We start from the raw sequence: 21,281 nt of genomic DNA, 5'->3' as shown, positions 1-21,281 counted from the left end.
GTTGGGCTCTGCTGCCAGGCAGCCAGCAACAGAACAGGGGGCACAGTCTGAAGTTGTGCCAGGGCAGGTCTAGGCTGGATGTTAGGAGGAAGTTCCTGCCAGAGAGAGTGATTGGCATTGGAATGGGCTGCCCATGGAGGTGGTGGAGTGGCTGTGCCTGGAGGTGTTGAAGCCAAGCCTGGCTGGGGCACTTAGTGGCATGGTCTGGTTGCTTGGCCAGGGCTGAGTGCTAGGTTGGGCTGGCTGAGCTTGCAGCTCTCTTCCAACCTGGTTGATTCTTTAATTCTATGATCTCCAGGGATGGGACCTCAGCCACCTCTCTTGGTAACCTGTTGCAGTGTTCCACTTCCCCTCATGGTGCCGAACTTGTTCCTCACATCCAATTTGATTTGATTCTGAGGTCTCCTTTGGTAGAATATTGTTGTTGTAAACAGTTTCTCATTGAATCAGTTTCCTGTTGAGGTTGCTTTTCTTTATTTATCTTTAATGAATTGTCTGCTACTATCAGTGCTGAACTGTGCTGAAAGTCTTTTCGTCTTCCTCTTTGAATAGTCAGTTGCTGTCATCAGAGACTTTGCTGTTAAAAGGTGGAGACAGTTTGTGGAGTGCATTGATGGAAGGAGTGTTGAATCCCTGCAAGCACTTCTCAAAGTTTCCACAGGAAATAATTGGCAGCTTCCTAAGCTACATAATTACAGGACAGTCAGAGTGTATAATTAAAGCTAAGAGTGAAGAAAATGATTGGAACAAAGCTTCCTGACAGATAATTTATATATATGGTAGTTTTTTATTCTCTTGGAGCAGACAAGTTCCCCTCTCCCCAGCTCCAAAGCTACTTCAGCTTCACCTTCTACTCACTTTAAAAATAAAAGTAGAACTTACCATTTGAAACAGGCTTTAAAGCAGAGAGTTTTGTAACTGAGAACTGGCAGCAGTGTGCCTTCAGAACTTTCCTGAGTGTGAAAAATGGGCTGAGGAAAAAAAACTTGATGGGGTAATACTATTATGGTACCACTGCTGTCTATAACTGCCTGAAGGTGTGTCGTGGAGATTCTGCTGCTGGGCTCTGTCCAGAGAAGGGTGACAAAGCTGGAGAGGGGCCTGGAGCACAGCCCTGTGAGGAGAGGCTGAGGGAGCTGGGGGTGTGCAGCCTGCAGAAGAGGAGGCTCAGGGCAGAGCTCATTGCTGTCTGCAACTACCTGCAGGGAGGCTGTAGCCAGGTGGGGTTGGGCTCTTCTGCCAGGCAAGCAGCAACAGAACAAGGGGACACAGTGTCAAGTTGTGCCAGGGGAGGTCTAGGCTGGATGTTAGGAGGAAGTTGTTGGCAGAGAGAGTGATTGGCATTGGAATGGGCTGCCCAGGGAGGTGGTGGAGTGGCTGTGCCTGGAGGTGTTGAAGCCAATCCTGGCTGGGGCACTTAGTGCCATGGTCTGGTTGATTGGCCAAGGCTGGGTGCTAGGTTGGACTGGCTGAGCTTGGAGGTCTCTTCCAACCTGCTTGATTCTGTGATTCTTCTCATAGGTAATTTGAGACAGAACAAGGAGCAATGGCTTCAAGCTGAGGCTGGGGAGGTTTAGACTGGACATTAGGAAAATGTTTTTCACGGAGAGAGTGGTCAGGGACTGGAATGAGCTGCCCAGGGAGGTGCTGGAGTCATCCACCCTGCATGTGTTTAAGGCTGGTTTGGATGTAGTGCTTAAGGCTATAGTTTAAGGTGAGTCTTGTAGAGTAGGGTTCTGGTTTGGACTTGTGATCCTGAGGGGCTTTACCAACCTCATGTTTCTGTGATTCTGTGCTAGTAGTATCTCCCTTTGTTGATGCTTTGTCATGGATTTGTTTGGGCATTTGTGGTACAGGTCTACTCAGATGCATTTTGTTTTCAAGCCACAATGAGGAGAGAGATGTAAGCACAAAAGGAATGTTTTGTGTGTTCACGTGCTTGGGAGTCTCTACTAATTTGCTGTGTTTTTGTACATAATGCACCTCAGAGATTGCTATTATTGATACTCAAACTGTGCCAGAGCAGGTTTAGGTTGGATGTTAGGAAGAAATTCTTCACAGCAAGAGTGATTTGCCATCGGAATGGGCTGCCAGGGGAGGTGGTGGAGTCACCATCCCTGGAGGTGTTTATAAGGAGACTGAATGAGGCCCTTAGTGCCATGGTTTAGTTAATTAGAAGGTGTTAGGTGGTAGGTTGGACTGGATAATCTCAGAGGTCTTTTCCAAACTGGTTAATTCTGTGAGGTGGACTCCATCTGGTTTGCAGTGCAAGCTAAAGAAATCAAATCAGAGCATTCCTTTTATTTGTGACCCAAAAAGAGAGGTTTGATGTTGGTTGTCTCTCGTTTGGATGTGTCGTGTGTGTGCCTGCTGTGCTTCTATAGACACACAGAGCCTTGCAGTTTGGGTGAGCTGTCTGTGCAGTGTCCCTTCAGATGTTCCTGATGGCAGGCAGCATAATCAGATCTGCTGCTCCAGTTGTGAAGTGGACTGGCATTCATCTTGGATCATGGCTAATTGAACAGTGTTTCCAGGCAGAAGGAGCAGATGCCATTGGGTACACAGAATTTACAGCAGCTGCATCTACATTAGAAGCCAATGCACTAACACTGAAATATCCTCTTTAAAGTGACATCTTTTTGCTCACAGGCATCTAACTGTGGTGACAACCTTCAGATGAGATCGAGTGTAGAGTTTTCTTTGGTGGTTGTTGCATTTCCCAGTAAGTCAGCTGAGTCACAAGGAAATCCTGTATGAGGAAGGCTTTGGTGTGCTCCACATTTCTCATTCCCATGGTTTTCCTTTTGCTGGCTGACAGGTTGGTGACTTGTCTGTGTTTCTCTTCTGTGCTGATGACCAGCACACTGCTGCTTCAGGGGGAGATGCTGCCTTGAGAAGACACATACTGTTGTCTCTTCATGTGCAAGGGATTAATGAGCAATTCATCTGCTCTGCTGAGAGCCCAACTCCAGTTCTGGTGTTCTCAGCATGAGAAGGACACAGAGATCCCATTCTGTGCTGCTGTCATGGCCAACCTCCCTGGGCAACCTGTGCCAGTGTCTCACCACCCTCACTGCAAACAACTTCTTCCTAACATCCAGTTTCAATCTCCCCTCTGCCGGTTTAAACCCATTCCTCCTTGTCCTGTCATTGTCAGTAGTCCCTCCCCAGCCCTCCTGTAGCCCCCTTCATATACTGGAAGGCCACTCCAAGGTCTCTTTGAAGCCTTCTCTTCCCCAGGCTGCAGAGCCCCAACTCTCTCAGTCTGTCCTCACAAGCAGGGCTGCTGCAGCCCTCTGAGCATCTTCATGACCCTAGATCATCACCCAATCGAAGTGGTGGTTTCCACTGCACTGGTCAGTGTTAAGACTCAGGTTGACAGGGTACATTTCATCTCCACTCTCTTCTGGAGAAGTTGCACCAGATAACCCTTGGGGTCCCTTCTAACCTGGCATTCAGTGGTTCTCTAGAAATCCCCTTTCCCCTGCACCTGCCAAGCTGGAAGATCTGTTATTCAGACCACTGCCATGCAGAGACACTTGAGATGCTTTGGGGGAGGTTCAGAAGGGACTTCTTTTCCTTTTGAAGCCTTCAGAAGTCGGAGTGGAGGAGCAGGTGCTGTTTGTGAGTGCTGGTAATGCAGGCAGGAAGATTGCTGGCATCCTGCAGAGGCCTTTCAGAGCTGTAAAGGGTTGAGTCACAGACTGTCTGCCGTACACTTTCTAACCCATGCAGTTGTTCTATAGGAGGCTGCCTACACATCCTTCCGCCAATTCACAGCCTCCCCTCGTGCCTACTCCTTCCAGCCTGATCAGATATGAGTAGTCCAACTTCTCATTTCAGTCTTTTCTTTGAAAGAAAAACTGAGCTTGATTTCTGCCATGCCATTTATTTTTTTTCTCCTCTCCCAGAAAGAACAGGGAAAAGGCCATAAAGGATTTCTGCCCTGCTAAAGGTAGAGAGGAAAGTGAGCTTTGTTGCATGAGCCTCTCTGGTGTGATTGGTGAAGGAGTGCAGGCTTCCACACGAGACCAAACTGCCTGATTCCCATCTTGCTCATGTGCTCTTTTCTTTGCCAGTCTGTCCAGTTCTTGTTTTCTACTCAGCTATCTGAGAGTGGTGATCAAGGGCACAATGTCCACCTGGACACCAGTGCCAAGTGGTGTCCCTCAGGGGTCAGTGCTGGCACCAGTGCTGTTGAACATCTTTGTCAGTGACATGGACAGAGGAATCAGTGCACCCTCAGCAAGTCTGTTGGTGGCACCAAGCTGTGTGGCATAGTCAACCTGCTAGAGGGCAGGGATCCATCCAGAGGGACCATGCCTATACCAGCCTAGACCTCCCCAGGTTGGAAGAGAGCTCCAAGCTCAGCCAGTCCAACCTAGCACTCAGCCCTATCCAATCAACTAGACCATGGAACTAATGCCCCAGCCAGGCTTGGCTTCAACACCTCCAGCCACAGTAACTCCACCACCTCCCTGGGCAGCCCATTCCAATTCCATTCGCTCTCTCTGCCAACAACTTCTCCTAATATCCAGCCTAGACCTCCCCTGGCACAACTTGAGACTGTGTCCCCTTGTTCTGTTGCTGGGTGCCTGGCAGCAGAGCCCAACCCCACCTGGCTACAGCCTCCCTGCAGGTAGCTGTAGGCAGCAATGAGCTCTGCCCTGAGCCTCCTCTGCTGCAGGCTGCACACCCCCAGCTCCCTCAGCCTCTGCCTAAAACATTTGATATAAAATGCTGCCTGACTTTTTGGTTTGGGTCTGAGGAGGTTTTTGCCACCTTTGTTAGCTGTTTGAAGCTTTCTGTAGCAGCTTACAGCTGACTGCTCAGAAGCTTGGTCTTTATTCACACAGAATCCTTTTAGATAGTGTCACAAGATATAGCTCTAGAGAAATGTTGATTTCAGTAGTGCAGCAAAGCCTATTGGATTGTGTGCTGTGGGATTTACTGGTGCCGCTATAGTGGGTCTTGCCTTCTGCTCCTGTATTTGCTTCTTAATCAGAATGAATCTCTCTTCTATTGCCAAGTTCTGAGGATGGTTCAGAAATCTGAGAATTACATCAACAGTTGCTGTGGGCAGTATTCTTTGAGCCAGTTTAATCTTAAATGTGAGGGATTAAGGGACTGGCTAAGTCAATAATTCCTTCCCAGTCAAGGAAGAATGTTTCTGTCTGGTGGTTTCATAGAATCATAGACTGTCAGAGGCTGGAAGGGACCTCAAAAGATCATCTAAGGAGTGACCTCATTGCTGCCTACAGCTACCTGCAGGGAGGCTGTAGCCAGGTGGGGTTGGGCTCTTCTGCCAGGCACCCAGCAACAAAACAAGGGGACACAGTCTCAAGTTGTGCCAGGGGAGGTCTAGGCTGGATGTTAGGAGGAAGTTGTTGTCAGAGAGAGTGATTGGCATTGGAATGGGATGCCCAGGGAGGTGGTGGAGTCTCTGTGGCTGGAGGTGTTGAAGCCAAGCCTGGCTGGGGCACTTAGTGCCATGGTCTGGTTGCTTGGCCAGGGCTGGGTGCTAGGTTGGGCTGGCTGAGCTTGGAGGTCTCTTCCAACCTGGTTGATTCTATGATTCTAAGTTCTGCACCATGAGGGTGGTGGAACACTGCAACAAGTTGCCCACGGAGGTGGTTGAGACCCCATCCCTGGAGATAATTAAGGTGAGGCTTGACAGGGCTGTGGGCAACCTGATGTAGTTGAGGATGTCCCTGGTGACTGCATGGGGATTGGACTGGATGACCTTTGCAAGTCCCTTCCAGCTCTGATTCTAACTCTCACCGGTTAGACCTATGCTGCCTGCAACATCTGCTTTAGGAAACACCATCAGGCCTTCCCCTCTCTGTCTGATGGCTCTTTGGGTTTGTTTGCTCGTGGGAAAATGTCTCTTTTCCTTTTCCAGGGAGAGTTTGTAAATAAAGAGAGGAGAAATATATATACAGCAGGTACCTTAAAAATAGTACAAACTGTCCAGACCTGTATTCTACTACAAATGCTGTCAGATTCCCATGCCTTAATGGGCTGCAGGGTTTCATCTCTAGAGGTGTCAAGAAAATGAATAAGACAGAGCTCCTAAAAAATTCACCTCCTTGCATTTTTAAAAACATTTTGGAAACCTCTTCCTTTCCTCCTGGTCTGTTGGCAAATTAATCTGTCTCCTCTGTTAGCATTTGGCTAACACTGGGCTCCCACTTTCTCTTTTTTCTCTCCTTTTCCTTTGTTCTGTAGGATTTTCTGGCTATTTGGGTTGGGTTCTTTTCTTGGAGGTTTTTGGTCGTTTGGTTTGTGTTTTGTTGTTGTTGGTTTGGGGTTTTGGTTTTGTTCTGGGGTTGTTGTTGTTGTTGTGTTTGGTTTTATTTGAGTTGTGTTATTTGTTTATAAAGCAAAAGTCAAAGAGGAAAAAAAATCTACTTAAAAAATAAATCAACTTTCTTGTCTTCCTCCTTATTGTCCCTTCATCACTCATTGAATCACAGAATCAGGGTTGGAAGGGACCACAGGGATTGGGTTAGTTAATTAGAAAGGTTAGCTGATAGGTTGGACTCGATGATCCTGAAGGTCTTTTCCAACCTGCTTTAATTCTGTGATTCTGTGATCATCCAGTTCCAATCCTCCTGCCATGGGCAGGGACACCTCACATTAGATCAGGCTGGCCAGAGCCTCATCCAGCCTGACCTTAAACACCTCCAGGGATGAGGCTTCCACCATCTCCCTGGGCAACCCATTGCAGGCTCTCATCACCCTCATGCTGAAGAACTTCTTCCTAACATCCAATCTGAATCTCCCCATTTTCAGCTTTGTTCCATCCCCCCCAGTCCTATCCCTACCTGACAACCTAAAAAGTCCCTCCCAAGCTTTCTTGTAGGCCCCCTTCAGATACTCAGACATTTCCTGGTGGCCATTTCTTGGCAGTTTTATTTCCCTTTTGTTTTCTTTTGTTGTTTTTTTTTTTGTCTGGATTTTGCTTCTTTCTTTGTTTTCCCTGAAGAAAAGGTAAAATAGGATGGTGCTGCTGTTGCTCAGTGTTACACATTGTGATGGTTTAGGTTGGACATTAGGAAAAGAAATCTTCCTCAGAAGAATTGCAGAACCATAGAATGGTTTAGGTTGGAAGGGGTCTCAAAGCTCATCCAGTGCCAACCCCCTGCCATAGGCAGGGACACCTCCCACTAGAAGAGATTGCTCAAGGTCTCATCTAACCTAGCTTTGAGTTGTCAATCCCTGGAACAGACTGCCCAAGGAAGTGATGGAGTTGTCATCCTTGGAGGCATTTAAGACATGTAGATGTGATGCTGAGGGATGTGGTTCTATGGAGGACATGGCAGTGTCAGGTTAATGGTTGGACTCAATGGTCTTCAGGGTCTTTTCCAACCTAAATGATTCCCTGGTACTAAGAGTTCTCCTGTCCATGGTTTCTTCCTTTATTTGTGTCCACCAAGCCAAACTCAACCACCAACTGTGGATGTGGTGCTTAGGGATATGGTTTGAGGTGAATGTCGTAGAGCAGGGTTATAGGTTGGCCTTGGAGGAGCTTTTCCAACCTGGATGTTTCTGTGATTCTCTGCACCTCACTCTGGATTTGGGAGGGGAGGGAGGAAGGGGATGGCAGAGTGCAGGCACTTGATGGCCATTGATGACAGACCTCCAAGTGAATGAAGGTTGTGTGGGCTGCAGAACTTCCTTGCTGCTCTTGTGTCAGAAGCCTGAACCCAGCCAGCAGTGCGCTCTCTGGACACGCAGAAGTATTTTCAGTCTGGAGCTGTGTGTGATGTTTCTTCCCCTGCTTACTGTTTGCACCAGTTTATGAAGTAAACATGTCCATTCCCTGCTTATTTCTCCTCCCTAACCAGAGTGATAAAGGAAATAACATTAAAACCATGCCCTTATCAGCTGTATTTATAGCATTTCACTTTGCAGCAGGATGTGAGTCGTGCAGGCGTGGAATGAGTATTACAAATACAACAATGAGTGTTGTAAATCTGTTGCCAAGCCCAGGAATGATTTCTCCTCGGATATTTATAGGGATCTCTTCCCTTTTCTCTCTGTTTTTACCCTTGCTGTTCCTTACAGAGGATCTGTATCTGTCAAACTCGCCTGCAGATATTTAGATGCAGCAGAGGGCTTTCAATCTTCCATCCTCGCAGGAATGTAACCTGTCAGCTCTGCCTTCTTTCACCCTGCAGTTGCAGCGATGGTGTCTGAGCATCCTTTCAAGGCTGCTTTACATATTGATTAGTCAAGATTGCCATTTAATTTGCTGTATGGCAATACACAAAGCCTTAACTGTTTCTCTGGCGTCCTTTATTGATGGCTGTAATCCTGCCCCGCGTTATGTGCGCGCAGAGCGTCACCCTTAAATATTGATGTGCTCATGAAATGTTAATGTGTCGAGTTCAGTGCCAGGCTCCACAAACTGCATTTGCCAGGGGCGAGCAAGAATGTTGATTTGAGTGCTTCCCTTCCCCTCCTCCCCCTTTCATTTTGCCTCTCCATTGATTTTTATTACCCTTGCGCTGCTGCTGTAGCTAAATCTGTGTGGGAGCAGCCCCACTATGCAGATCCTGATGTTTTATTAGGTGAGAGATAAAGCACCATGATAACAGAACAAGAGAAGTGATCTCAGGGAGGCGTTGAGGCACAGCTTTCCCTTGCTTTGTGCTGCTCTTATGGTTGCTTCTGCGTTTGGCCATGCGAATGTGGCGCTCTCCTCCTTGAGAGAGACTGAAGCAGGATGACTCATGCAGAATGCAAAGTCATATTCCTGTGGTCCTTGAGCAGTGGCTGCAGCAATGTGAGACAAAAGCTGCAGGGGCGTTGGTTTGATGTGGAGAGCTGTTATCCAGCTGTGACATGGGTGTGATTTGACAACAAAGTTTTAGAAAGGAAAGTGATTCTGCTTGCCTTAGGGAATGTGATTCTGACACTGTCCTGTTGGAAAAGCCCAGTGAAAATTCGTGGGGGTCAAATAATTTTGAGACTGTGGAATCACAGGAAGGATTAGGCTGGAAAGGAGGCTCAAATGTCATCTAGTCCAGTCCCCCTGCAAGGAGCAGGCACGGCCTTAGCTAGTGTCTTTAGTGTATCCCTAATGACTGTCTAAGCTGCTTTGGGAAGTCAGGGTGGTTTAAAACAAACCAAAGTGATATCCACACAGACAGCAGCCATCCTTTTACAGCCCTGGGTGATGGCTTGGGAGCAGATTATCAGCTGGAGGTTGCCCATTGTAAAGCAAGACTAAAAGACATGCTTGGTGAAGAGGCCTTGGCTGGTAACACTCCCACTTACTTTTGGATTTTCACTCTTTTCCTGCTTTTACTTTTGACTGATCCAAAGAGAATGCCTGGCAGAAGAGACTAACCCCACCTGTCTACAGCCTCCCTTCAGGTAGCTGCAGACAGCAATGAGGTCACACTTCAGCCTGCTCTTCTGCAGGCTGCACCCCCCCAGCTCCCTCAGCCTCTCCTCACAGGGCTGTGCTCCAGGCCCCTCCCCAGCCTTGCTGCCCATCTCTGGCCACCTTCCAGCACCTCAACATCTCTCTTGAATTGAGGAGCCCAGAACTAGACACACAAAGTACCCTAGATTCAGTGTGGTAGGTCATGTAAATGTAGCATGTGTAAGACAGTGCTTCAACTTGTGGGTTCTTCAAACTGATGTATTTTCCATTTCAATTCCTCCTTCAGATTGTCCTGGAGAACAGCAGTCGAGAAGACAAGCATGAGTGCCCCTTTGGTCGTAGTAGCATTGAGCTGACAAAGATGCTGTGTGAGATACTCAAAGTAGGAGAGCTCCGTAAGTTGATCTCTTTGTTTAACCTCCTGGAGTGAGTTCAGCAAGACCTGAAGTTTACCTCAATGCAAGAATCATTTCTCAGTATGGTTGTGTGCACTCCAAGTGACTAAGTCTGTTTTTCTGTATCTCTTGCTGATTTCTGGGACTGTAGGGGTGAGGTGAAGCAGGGGGAATGAGCTCTGGGTCTTTGAATCTCTTCTGGGTGAAGCAGGGCAGTTGTGTCATTTCTAGAGGGGTCAGTTCACTTTCCATGGGGTGACTTGATGTAGGACACTTCACAGGATCACAGGTTGTCAGGGGTTGGAAGGGACCTCTGGAGATCTTCCAGTCCAACCCCCCTGCCAGAGCAGGGCCAGGGAATCTAGCACAGGTCACACAGGAACACATCCAGACAGGGCTGGAAAGGCTCTGGAGAAGGAGACTCCACAACCTCTCTGGGCAGCCTGTGCCAGGGCTCTGGGACACTTACAGTCAACAAGTTCTTGCTCACATTGAGGTGCAATTGCCTGTGCTGCAGTTTGTATCTCTAGTCCTATCCCAGGGCACAAGTGAGCAGAGCCTGTCCCTTCTGAGCCCCAGCCCTCAGCTATTGATAGACATTGCTGAGATCTCCTCTCAGCCTTCTCCTCTGCAGACTAAGTAGCCCCAGGGCTCTCAGCCTTTCCTCATCAGGCAGTGCTGCAGTCCCTACAGCATCCTTGCAGCCCTCTGTTGGACTCCCTGCAGTAGATCCCTGTCCCTCTTGAACTAGGAAGTCCAGAACTGGATGCAGTATTCCGGGTGGGGCCTCATTAGTGCAGAGAACCTCCCTTGATCTGCTAGCCACACTCCTCTTAATGCACCCCAGGGTCCCATTGGCCTTCTTGCCCACCAGGGCACATTGCTGTCCCGTGGAGCACTTGGTGTCCACCAGGACTCCCAGGTCCTTCTCCACAGGGCTGCACTTCATGGTCTAACCATTCCACAAGCTTGTCCATGGGTGAGTTTTGTGAGTACTGCAGCTGTTGTTTGTGAGATTGCTCATCCAGAGTGCCAGATCCCATCATCTGGTAGGTATCTAAAGCTCTGTGTAAATAGCAGGTGATACAGGTATCATTTACTCTAACAGTGGGAAATGAAAGAGTTGATTTCAATACAGTCAACAAGCTTCTCTCGGGCTGTGATTACAGCCCCTTGTCAAATGTTTGGATGCTATCCAACAGAAGAGCAAGCCTGCATCTTCATTAGTCTAGAGTATTGGTGTTTATTGATCTCTATACATTTCAGTTACCCATCAATAATGGTTTTGGAGCCAGCTTCAGCCTCTTTTGGCAAGCACTGCCACGAGCTTCGTTTTCACGTTGCACAAGCAGGGACCACAACTGAGATGCTTTGTTTCTTTCAGTGACATTTTCTGCCTTTGGAATTTCTTTTTTCCTCCCTAATAAAGGTTGTCTTTTACATTCACACTTAAGTCCATGAAATGTAAGGAGAGCAATGCAGAAGACAAGAAGAAAGCCTTATAGGTATTATCATAGAATCAATCAGATTGGAAGAAACCTTCAAGCTCATCCAGTCCAACCTATCACCCAGACCTGTCCAATCAACCAGACCATGTCACTAAGTGCCTCACCCAGGCTTTGCTTGAACACTTCCAGGGCTGTGCTCCAGGCCCCTCCCCAGCTTTGCTGCCTTTCTCTGGCCACCTTCCCAGCACCTAAACATCTCTCTTGAATTGAGGAGCCCAGAACTGGACACAGCACTCAAGGGGTGTCCTGAGCAGTGCTGAGCACAGGGGCACAAGAACCTCCCTTGTCCTGCTGCCCACACTGCTCCTGAGCCAGCCCAGGATGCCATTGGCTCTCCTGCCCACCTGGGCACTGCTGCCTCATCTTCAGCTCCTCTCTCCCAGCACCCCCAGCTCCCTCTCTGCCTGGCTGCTCTCAGCCACTCTGTCCCCAGCCTGTAGTGCTGCTTGGGGTTGTTGTGGCCATAGTGTAAAACCCTGCACTTGGCCTTGTTCAATCTCATCCCATTGACCTCTGTCTCTAGGTTGGAACTGGATGATCCTTGGAACAATCTCATCCCATTGGCCTCTGTCTCTAGGTTGGAACTAGGTGATCCTTGGAACTAGATGATCCTTGGAACAATCTCATCCCATTGGCCTCTGCCTCTAGGTTGGAACTCGATGATCCTTATGGTCCCTCCCAACCTTCACTGATTCTGTGATTCTTAGTTTCAGAAAGGAAATTGTCTTTTTTATTGTTCTCTTTTGTTTAGGGTTGAGGTTTGGGGTTAGGTGTTTGAGATATGGGGTTTGGTGTCTGATGTTTAGGTTGACTTTTGGAGTTTAATGTTCAGGTTGGAGTTGGGGTTTGGTGTTTGGCTTAGGGATGGATGTTTGGGGTTTTTTTTCTTAGACTAGCTCAACCTCATGAGGTTGGGTTGTGCCCACCTCTCCAGGTGGACATAATGGCCCAAGCCTTTGTTTTCCTGCCACCCTTGCTTCCCCTACCAGCAGAAGGGTGGGGTAAGCCAGGACATGTTTTAGGCTTATTAGCCTTCCGGGACAATATGGACATCTTAAAACCCAGCATGTACAGCTTAGGGCAAAGGTGTCCCTGGCAGTTGGTATGTGAGAGGTTTCAGAGTGTGTGTCTGTAGGCTGTCAGTGTTCCAGAGCTCCTCATTACTGTGTTGGAACGTAGGCATTTTTTCTCTAACAGTTTCTGAATTGTATCATTTAAAAGCCACCCAAAAAAATGACCTTTTGCTCATGAAATATTCAGCAGTGGAAACTTTTCTTGAAGTGCAGAGTAGATAAAAGCTGCTAGACTGTCCATTATTTATGAAGAACACTTTAATGCTGGTTATATTCCCCTTGCTTCACTGTATTAAATACCTTCAGGCAACAAGAAGATGTTTTGCCATTTCTCTTTGGTCCTTCCCAGCAGGCATTCATCCCAGCAAGGACTCCCAAGAAAGTGTTAAAGTGGGAGGTGTTCTAGCTGGGAGGTGTCCCTGCCTATGGTGAGGGGTTGGAACTAGATGATCTTTGAGGTCCCTTCCAACCTAAACCATTCTATGATTCATTCTCTGTGCTGCCTCTTCTGCTTCTGTGTTTCCCTGAGGGATTTGAACTAGAAGATCTTTGAGGTCCCTTCCAACCTAAACCATTCTGTGATTCATTCTCTATGCCACCTCTTCTGCTTCTGTGTTACCCTGAGGGATTGGAACTGGATGATCTTTGAGGTCCCTTCCAACCTAAACCATTCTGTGATTCTCTATGCCACCTCTTCTGCTTCTGAGTTTCCCTAAATCCAGGAACTGGACTTCTTGATTCTTTGGTTCCAAATTGTTCAAGGCTTGGAAATTCATCTTCAGTAAGGCATTTAAGCATATGTTCAAATCTTGTGTAAGTAAAGCAAGCTTTAGTGCAAGCTGTGAGTTGAACATATGGTTAAATGCTTTACAGAGGTGGACTTGCAGAGTAGAGGAGCTAAAACTTAAGAGAAAGGTTGGTGTAGTGTTTAAGTAACATGGAAGTTAGAAGGAAACATGTCCATAAGCCTCTTCAGTGAAATCTCTGACTTGGGAAAGAGTGGGATATTTGACTGTAAATCTTTTCATCTTGAGCTACTGTTGCTATTAAAAAGGCATCAAAGAGAGTGGCTTCATGAGCACTTTCTGGTGGCCAAGAAGGCCAATGGGATCCTGGAGTGCATTAACAGGAGTGTGGCCAGCAGATCGAGGGAGATTCTCCACCTTCTTTACTCTGCCCTAGCGAGGTCCCACCTGGAATATTGCATCCAGTTCTGGGCTCCCCAGTTCAGGAAGGACAGGGATCTACTGGAGAGAGTCCAATGGAGGGCTGCAAAGATGATGAAGGGGCTGGAGCACTGCCCTGTGAGGAGGGGCTGAGGGACCTGGGGTGTTTGGTCTGGTGAAGGGAAGACTGAGAGGGGATCTAATCAATGTTTATCAGTATCTAAGGGCTGGGGATCAGGAGGGAGGGGACAAACTCTTCTCAGTTGCACCCTGTGATAGGACAAGGGGCAATGGATAGAAACTACAGCACAGGAAGTTCCACCTCAAGATGAGGAAGATCTTGTTTATGGCCTCAAGCTGAGACTGGCTAGTTTTAAATTGGATATTAGGAAAAAAGTTGCTCATGGAGAGAGTGGTCAGGGAGTGGAATGAGCTGACCAGGGAGCTGCTGGAGTCACCCACCCTGGGTGTGTTTAAGGGTAGTTTGGATGTGGTGCTTGGGGCTATGGTTTAAGGTGAATCTTGTAGGGTTCTAGATTGGAGTTGGTGATCCTGAGGGGCTTTGCCAACCTGCATGTGTCTGTGATTCTTTCCTGCACGGATCCCAGAGCCCTGGCACAGGCTGCCCAGAGAGGTTGTGGAGTCTCCTTCTCTGGACACTTTCCAGCCCTGTCTGGATGTGTTCCTGTACGACCTGAGCTAGATTGTATGGTCCTGCTCTGGCAGGGAGGTTGGACTGCATGATCTGTGGAGGTCCCTTCCAACCCCTAACTAACATCCTGTGACTATGGCAATTCTGGTTCCTGCAGCAATGGAAAACATCTATAGTCTGCCTGTATCTTAGCTAAGGAGATGATTTTCTACTTGCCTTCTGTGTATTGGAGCTGGTGTTAGACAGTGACACTTACCCAGTCCTCTCTTACCTGATCTGTACAAAGCCGGTGCAGCCTCCCAGGCTTGTTGCCTTATTTCCACACTGGTTCATTTGGAGTTGTTCAGTGTTGAAGCTGATGAGGAAGCCAGTAGCTGATAGAGGAGTGATAAATTAATGCTGAGTGCACCAAGAGAAGACAGTACCAAGGGAGCAGCAGTCTAAAGGCCTTCCTGAGGCAGTACCATTGTGTGCTAGAAGTTATTCCATAGTGAAGACACGTCAAACTTCAAGCATCTTTCAGTCTATTTTTGAGTAGGACACAGATGTTAAACTGCCACTGTTCAGATTTGATTGTTTTGATGGGTGGTGTTTAGGGACTTCTGCAAAAATCTGTGCTCAGGCTTTGTGACAGGCCACAGGGGTATAGGCTGTGTCAGATACACAGATTGTCCTAAAGCTTCTCTTGCATCAACAGCTTCTTCACTGCCTTCTCTTGCTTTTCTGTTGTGGGGAATTGAATTCTCCTGGGGTTTTGCTAGACTTGATTAATTTATCTGCTTGGTTTTTTCCTCCTTGAAAGATCATCTAAATGCTGATGTATTATAATGCCCTCTCTGTTCTTTGTACTCGTTCGTGCTATAGGTTTCTCATTGCCATTATTGCCCAGGCTGCAGGAGTGTAGTGGTCCAAAAATTCTTACTTTATTGTCCCTTAATCACAGAATTAACCAGGTTGGAAAAGACCTCTAAGGTCATCAAGTCCAACCTATCTCCTGACCCTTTTAATTAACTGAACTATGGCACTAAGTGCCTCATCCAGCCTCCTTCATCCACCTCCAGAGATGGGGACTCCACCACCTCCCCGGGCAGCCCATTCCAATGCCAGTCGCTCTTGCTGTAGAGAACTTCTTAACATCCATCCTGAACCTCCCCTGGCACAGTTTGAGACTGTGTCCCCTTGTTCTGTTGCTGGCTGCCTGGCAGCAGAGCCCAACCCCACCTGGCTACAGCCTCCCTTCAGGTAGTTGTAAACAGCAATGAGCTCTGCCCTGAGCCTTCTCTTCTGCAGGCTGCACACCCCCAGCTCCCTCAGCCTCTCCTCACAGGGCTGTGCTCCAGGCCCCTCCCCAGCCTTGCTGCCCTTCTCTGGACACATTCAAGCACCTCCACATCTTTAATGCCATCTTTTATGACATAGAACTTTCTAGACTTCACAAAGTGTACAATGCTGCTCGTGGTTGTGTGTGCTGAGATGAAGGCAAGCAAATCTCATGCTTCAAGGAGCCAGCTGATTGCTGCAAGGGCTCAGGAAGCACTTTTCCATCTTTGCACAATTTTTCCTCCTCACTGCACAATGCACAGTATGCACTGTAGTTTGTGCCTGTTGTTCTTTCCCTGGAAGCATGTTGGTCACTGCAGCATTCCAGACCTGAGGGCTTGCCTGGTTTGGTTTTCCTTTTTACTACAGCAAATGTCATATTTCAACACTTTTTGTCCCCTTGCATAAAAAACAATTGCCTTTTCACCCTCCTTTGCCTTTCCCTCCTCCTCCTCTTACATTTGAATAGTATAAGGCCTCAGAAGTAGTAAATAAAATTAGATAAGGGAATTGTTACTGTTCTCCCATTTCCTCCACTTTCATTTTCTGAAGCATTTTATGAGTCAGGAAATGTTTGTTAGGAAGTTCAAGGTAGCAATTTTCTGTTTCATCCTAGCTTTAGACTATAAGAAAATAATTGAAAAGAAAATCTCTCTTAGTTCTCCACTTCATTCTTTACTACCTATCCACCTTTTTTATCCTCTTGCTCAAGGCAAATAACTCCCAGTCACAGCAAAAAACTAAGCTGACCTGGAGTGAAGGCTAAAAAATAAAGGACATTTGAAAATGATTTGAGTAGCAGTGAAGGAGTAAAACAAAATAGTCAGAAGTAATCCATATTGGTCTGGAGTTTTTAAGACATCTCTTTTTGTCCCTTAAGTCTGTAGAGAGGCATTATTTTGTCTTACAGCTGTGTATTAACAGACCCCTGGCCCCCAGCAATTGCAGGTTCCCACTCCTTTAGAACTAATCTCTCTGCCTATTTTTCCTGGGCCTTTGTGTCATATGCTAAGTTGCTTGCTAATAATCCCCCAAACAGGCTGGTGAGTTGATTTTTCTCTCCTTATTACCACTACAGAGCATCAGTTTAATTATTCTTTTAAGCCTCTAACAAAGGACTTAAAACATTCATCAGCTCTATCCAGATTTGTTGTCTCTTCACATCAAAGACCCACTTGATGCCAGGCACTTAAATGCCTCATATAGGCTGTATGAAGTCTCTGACAAGGAGCTAAAGAGAGGTGTTGGACTCTTTGTTCATCTGAAGTAGGTTAGGAGGCACAAAAAAACTAATTGGTTGTTTGTGTACTATGAATGTGAAAAAGTTTGTTGCTGTGGTGCTGACTCTGAAGCTTTTGGTGGTGGATTGCAAGTCCTTAGGGTGATTGTCCTAATCAAGGAATCGCTGATCTTATAGAATCAGCCAGGCTGGAAGAGACCTCCAAGCTCATCCATACAGCAAAGGGTGCTTGTAATAATTAGTTCACTGTGATTGAGAATTACACATTATGAAGAGCATTTAATAGCTTGTTACAAGAGGGATAGGGATATGCTGAAAGGTGCCCGGAGAAGGGCCACGAGAATGATCAGAGGGCTGGAGCTGCTCTGCTATGAGGAGAGACTGAAAGAATTGGGGCTGTTCAGTCTGCAGAGGAGAAGGCTCCAATGAGACCTTATTGTGGTGGTGTTCCAGTATCTGAAGGGGGCTACAAGAAAGCTGGGGAGGGACTTTTTAGGCTCTCAGGGAGTGACAGGACTGGGAGGAATGGAACAAAGTAGAAATGGGTAGATTCAGCCTGGATGTTAGGAAGAAGTTCATCACGAGTGTGGTGAGACTCTGGAATGGGTTGCCCAGGGAGGTGGTGGAAGCCTCATCCCTGGAAGTGTTTAAGGCCAGGCTGGGCGAGGCTGTGGCCAGGCTGATCTAGGGTAGGGTGTCCCTGCTCATGGCAGGAGGGTTGGAACTAGATGATCCTTGTGGTTCCTTCCAACCCTCACTGATTCTATGTGGGGCAGGTTTGCAGGTCCAGCACCTTGCTTTGGCTGAGCAGGGCAGCAGTTCTCAGCACTGGGCTGGGTAGTGAAGGTGTAGTAGCTTAACATCTTTGAGCAGCAAAAGATCTGGGGAACAGGTCTGCTGGAGAGCAGCCGAGGGAGCTGGGGCTTTTCAGCCAGGCTAAAGGAAGACCTCATTGCTCTCTACAGCTCCCTGAAAGGAGGTTGCAGTGAGGTGGGGCTTGGTTTCTTCTCCTTGGTTATCAGGTGATGGAAAGGGAGGAAATGTCCTGAAATTGTGCCAGGGAAAGATTGGGTTGGAGATGAGGAAAAAATCTTTGCTTCAGGAGTAGTGAGGGCTTGAAACAGGCTGCCCAGGAGAGTGGTGGAGTCCCCATCCCTGGAGGTGTTCAGAAAAGGTGTGGACATGGCACCTGGGGACATGGTTGCTATGCTGTGATGGTATTAGGTTAATGGTTGGACTCAATGACCTTAGAGGTCTTCTCCAAATGATAAACCCCTCTGATTCTCTGATTTTGGGGGGTTGTGAATGCCTACTGCATCCATAGGATTTGCAGTGCAGTGTGAGTCTAGAGCTCAACCTGAGGTTGAGGAGGTTCACTTTGGCTCTTTATCCTCCCCTCTGTTATTTTAAATAGCACACCCTCCCCTTTTAGGAATAGTTGAGCTGCATTTTCCAACCTCTCCCCTAATGTTTGCATATTAATAAGTCATTGAAAAACATTATGTAGATTTGATCTGGTGGTGAATATGTTATCCAATCAGATGGTCTGTAAGGGTACTCTTGGAAAGCTGCTATCAGTTAGAGAGATGAAATCTGACTGTATTTAACTTCCCTCTTTTCCCATACAGTTAAGTACCAAACACTTGGAACTGATAAAGGCATTTCAGAAACACCACTGAAATGTTGGAGAGGAAGTGTTGGGCCTTGTTGGGCTCTTGGGGAGTTCAGTTTGGTTTGGCTATTGGATAAATACTTTTATCCAATAGGGAGTTTTTTGCTCTCCTTTCCTTCCTTGTCCCTGCCCCTCTCCTTGCCTGCCTTGTCCCTGCCCTTCTGCTTGCCTGCCTTGTCCCTGCCCTTCTCCTTTCCTGCTTTGTCCTTGCCCTTCTCCTTTCCTGCCTTGTCCTTGCCCTTCTCCTTTCCTGCCTTGTCCTTGCCCTTCTCCTTTCTTGCCTTGTCCCTGCCCCTCTCCTTTCCTTCCTCGTCCCTGCCCCTCTCCTTCCTTGTCCCTGCCCTTCTCCCTGCCTGCCCCGTCCTTGCCCTTCTCCTTGCCTACCTTTGGTCCCCTCCCTTCCTTTTCCCTCCCCTCTTCTATTTATGACTGTATTAGTTGATTTTTAAAACCTGGATTAATTTTGTTTAGTTTTCTTTTCCCCAGGGAATTGTTTTCTGTGTAGTCACAGCAGAGGTTATAAAAAAACCATTTTGCCTCCAAGATCTATTTTTTTGGTCATATTGAGGACATGAAACTTTTCCAGTCTCTGCAATTCCTAAGTGCTTCTTGTATGTGAAAATTGTTCCCTTTCCCAGATGAGAGAGAAGGGAAGAGATAACCTCTTTCCACTTTAAAATTAGGTATGGATATCCTAAGACTAACTTAACCCCCACAAGTTTTCTCTTATTTGACCTTTTCTGCCATCTGTTTTTTTGGAGATTACTTTCTCAGCCTCTCTCAGAGTGAGCTTAAAAATAGTAACACTATGATGCTTTTGATCTCAGGAGATGGAGTTTTAAGATGCCAGCAAATACGATGTGACAGGAGGAAAAAGTCCATTTGCTGGGACTTGTGCATTAGGAAGGTGGAGCAGTAGGTAATGGTGGTTATGTTAGGCTGAAATGTTCAGGCAGCTTCCTGAGATTTAGGATTTAAAATCTCACTGAATGTGTATCCTTTAAACTTCTCAGCTGCAGCAGCAGCACTTTGCATGACTTAGTTCTGCAAAGCTGACCCTCAGAGGGACACATTTCCACATCACCTCTGCACGCTGCAAGAGCCATGTCTGTCCCTGCTCATGGAGAATGCACAAACAGCAGAGCATTTCCAGCGCCAGCAGCTCCTTGCCACCTCTCTTCCAGCCCCAGATTCCAGGGGTGGGAGGTGACAGCTTGAAGTGATTAGATGTATTTTCAGATACTTATTCAGTTTGAAATTATATGTATTTCCTAAAAGTGGTTTTCCTTGTCACTGCCAAGTTAGGAAGTGTTAGGTGGTTTTGTGGATGCCTTGCCACACTCATTTCCTTCCAGCCTTACCACACTGATTCCCTTCCAGCCTTGCCACTGATTCCCTTCCAGCCTTACGATGCTCATTCCTTTCCAGCCTTCAATCACACTCTGTGATTCTGTGCTCCACAACCTCCCTGGAGGTGTTCATGACCAGGGTGGATGAGGCCTTGAACAACCTGTTCTAGTGGGAGGTGACCCTGCCTATGGCAGGCAGTTGGAACTGGCTGAGCTTTGAGGTTCCTTCCAACCTAAACCATTGTATGGTTCATTCTACAATGCCATCTAACCCAGTCACTCCAGTGTAATATGGGGACTTGTCCCAGTGTCTTGTGAATTGGTAGTGCCAAGGGAGGTGAGGCCAGGTGTGGACACAAAGCTGGTCATTTACAGAAGGCTTGTCAGTACCCGGAGAGTGTTGATGTTGTTATTGTAAATACTTGAGGCTGGAGTTGCCCATGGTAGAGAATGGTGTCAGGGTGTTCCACCTGGTTCCCAGGCTGCAGAGGGCTCCATCCATTTCATGTTGGGCATGGATTAATGGCACAGAGACACTGTGCCAAACAGCTGGAGCCTTTGTTTCAGCTTCCGTGTCGTAGAATCAGTCAGGGTTGGAAGGGAGCACAAGGAGCAGCCAGTTCCAACCCCCCTGCCATGCCCAGGGACACCCTACCCTAGAGCAGGCTGCACACAGCCTCAGCCAGCCTGGCCTGAAACACCTCCAGACACGGGGCCTCAACCACCTCCCTGGGCAACCTATTCCAGCCTCTCACCACTCTCATGCTCAACAACTTCCTCCTCACAGCCAGCCTGAACCTCCCCACCTCCAGCTTTGCTCCATTCCCCCCAGTCCTGTCACTCCCTGAGAGTTTAACAAGTCCCTCCCCAGCTTTTTTGTAGTCCTCCTTCAGATCCTGGAAGGCCACAAGAAGGTCACCTGGGAGCCTCCTCTTCTCCAGCCTGCACAGCCCAAATTTTTTCAGTCTCCCCTCACAGCAGAGCTGCTGCAGCCTCTGAGCATCCTCATGGCCCTTCTCTGGACACACTCCAGCATCTCCACATTCCTCTTGTAATAGGGACTCCAGAGCTGGGTGCAGTACTCCAGGTGGGGTCTCACCAGCATGAAGCAGAGGGGGAGAATCACCTCCCTGGCCTTGCTGGCCACGCTTCTGCTGCAGCCCAGGCTCTGCTTGGCTTTCTGGGCTGCAAGTGCACACTGCTGGCTCCTGTTGAGCTTCTCATCCAGCAGCACCCCCACATCTCTCTCCTCAGGGCTGCTCTCCAGCCACTTACTGCCCAGCCTGGACTTGTGTCTGGCATTGCCTCAACCCATCTGCAGAATCTTGCACTTGGTCTTGTTGAACCTCCTGTGGTTGTCTTGTGCCCACCTCTCCAGCCTGTCCAGGTCCATGTCAGTGGCCCTTTGAAGTTTCTTCCTAGTTGGTGGTTTCCTGTTGAACATGTTTGAGACTTTCCTTTATGTCCCAGTTAAAATCTGAATAATTTGGTGTGAAATTTGCTACTCCC

The 21,281-nt window shown here is 47.7% G+C and overlaps 1 protein-coding gene across 8 annotated transcripts in view; it reads left to right on the top strand.

The window, feature by feature from the left end:
* The window catches only part of ELMO1 (engulfment and cell motility 1), a 340,489-nt gene that overhangs the window by 206,646 nt on the left and 112,562 nt on the right, over positions 1–21,281 (top strand). For all 8 annotated transcript variants that reach the window (XM_064170010.1, XM_064170011.1, XM_064170009.1 and 5 more), the window contains one exon: positions 9,684–9,792. In XM_064170010.1, the coding sequence (XP_064026080.1) occupies positions 9,684–9,792 (109 nt within the window). The remainder of the gene's footprint in view (positions 1–9,683; positions 9,793–21,281) is intronic.

This window comes from Pogoniulus pusillus, chromosome 32 (genome assembly GCF_015220805.1).
Source record: "Pogoniulus pusillus isolate bPogPus1 chromosome 32, bPogPus1.pri, whole genome shotgun sequence".
NCBI classification, from domain to species: Eukaryota; Metazoa; Chordata; class Aves; order Piciformes; family Lybiidae; genus Pogoniulus; species Pogoniulus pusillus.
The sequence above is the reverse complement of the archived record's forward strand: the minus strand, read 5'-3'. Positions and strand labels throughout refer to the sequence as shown.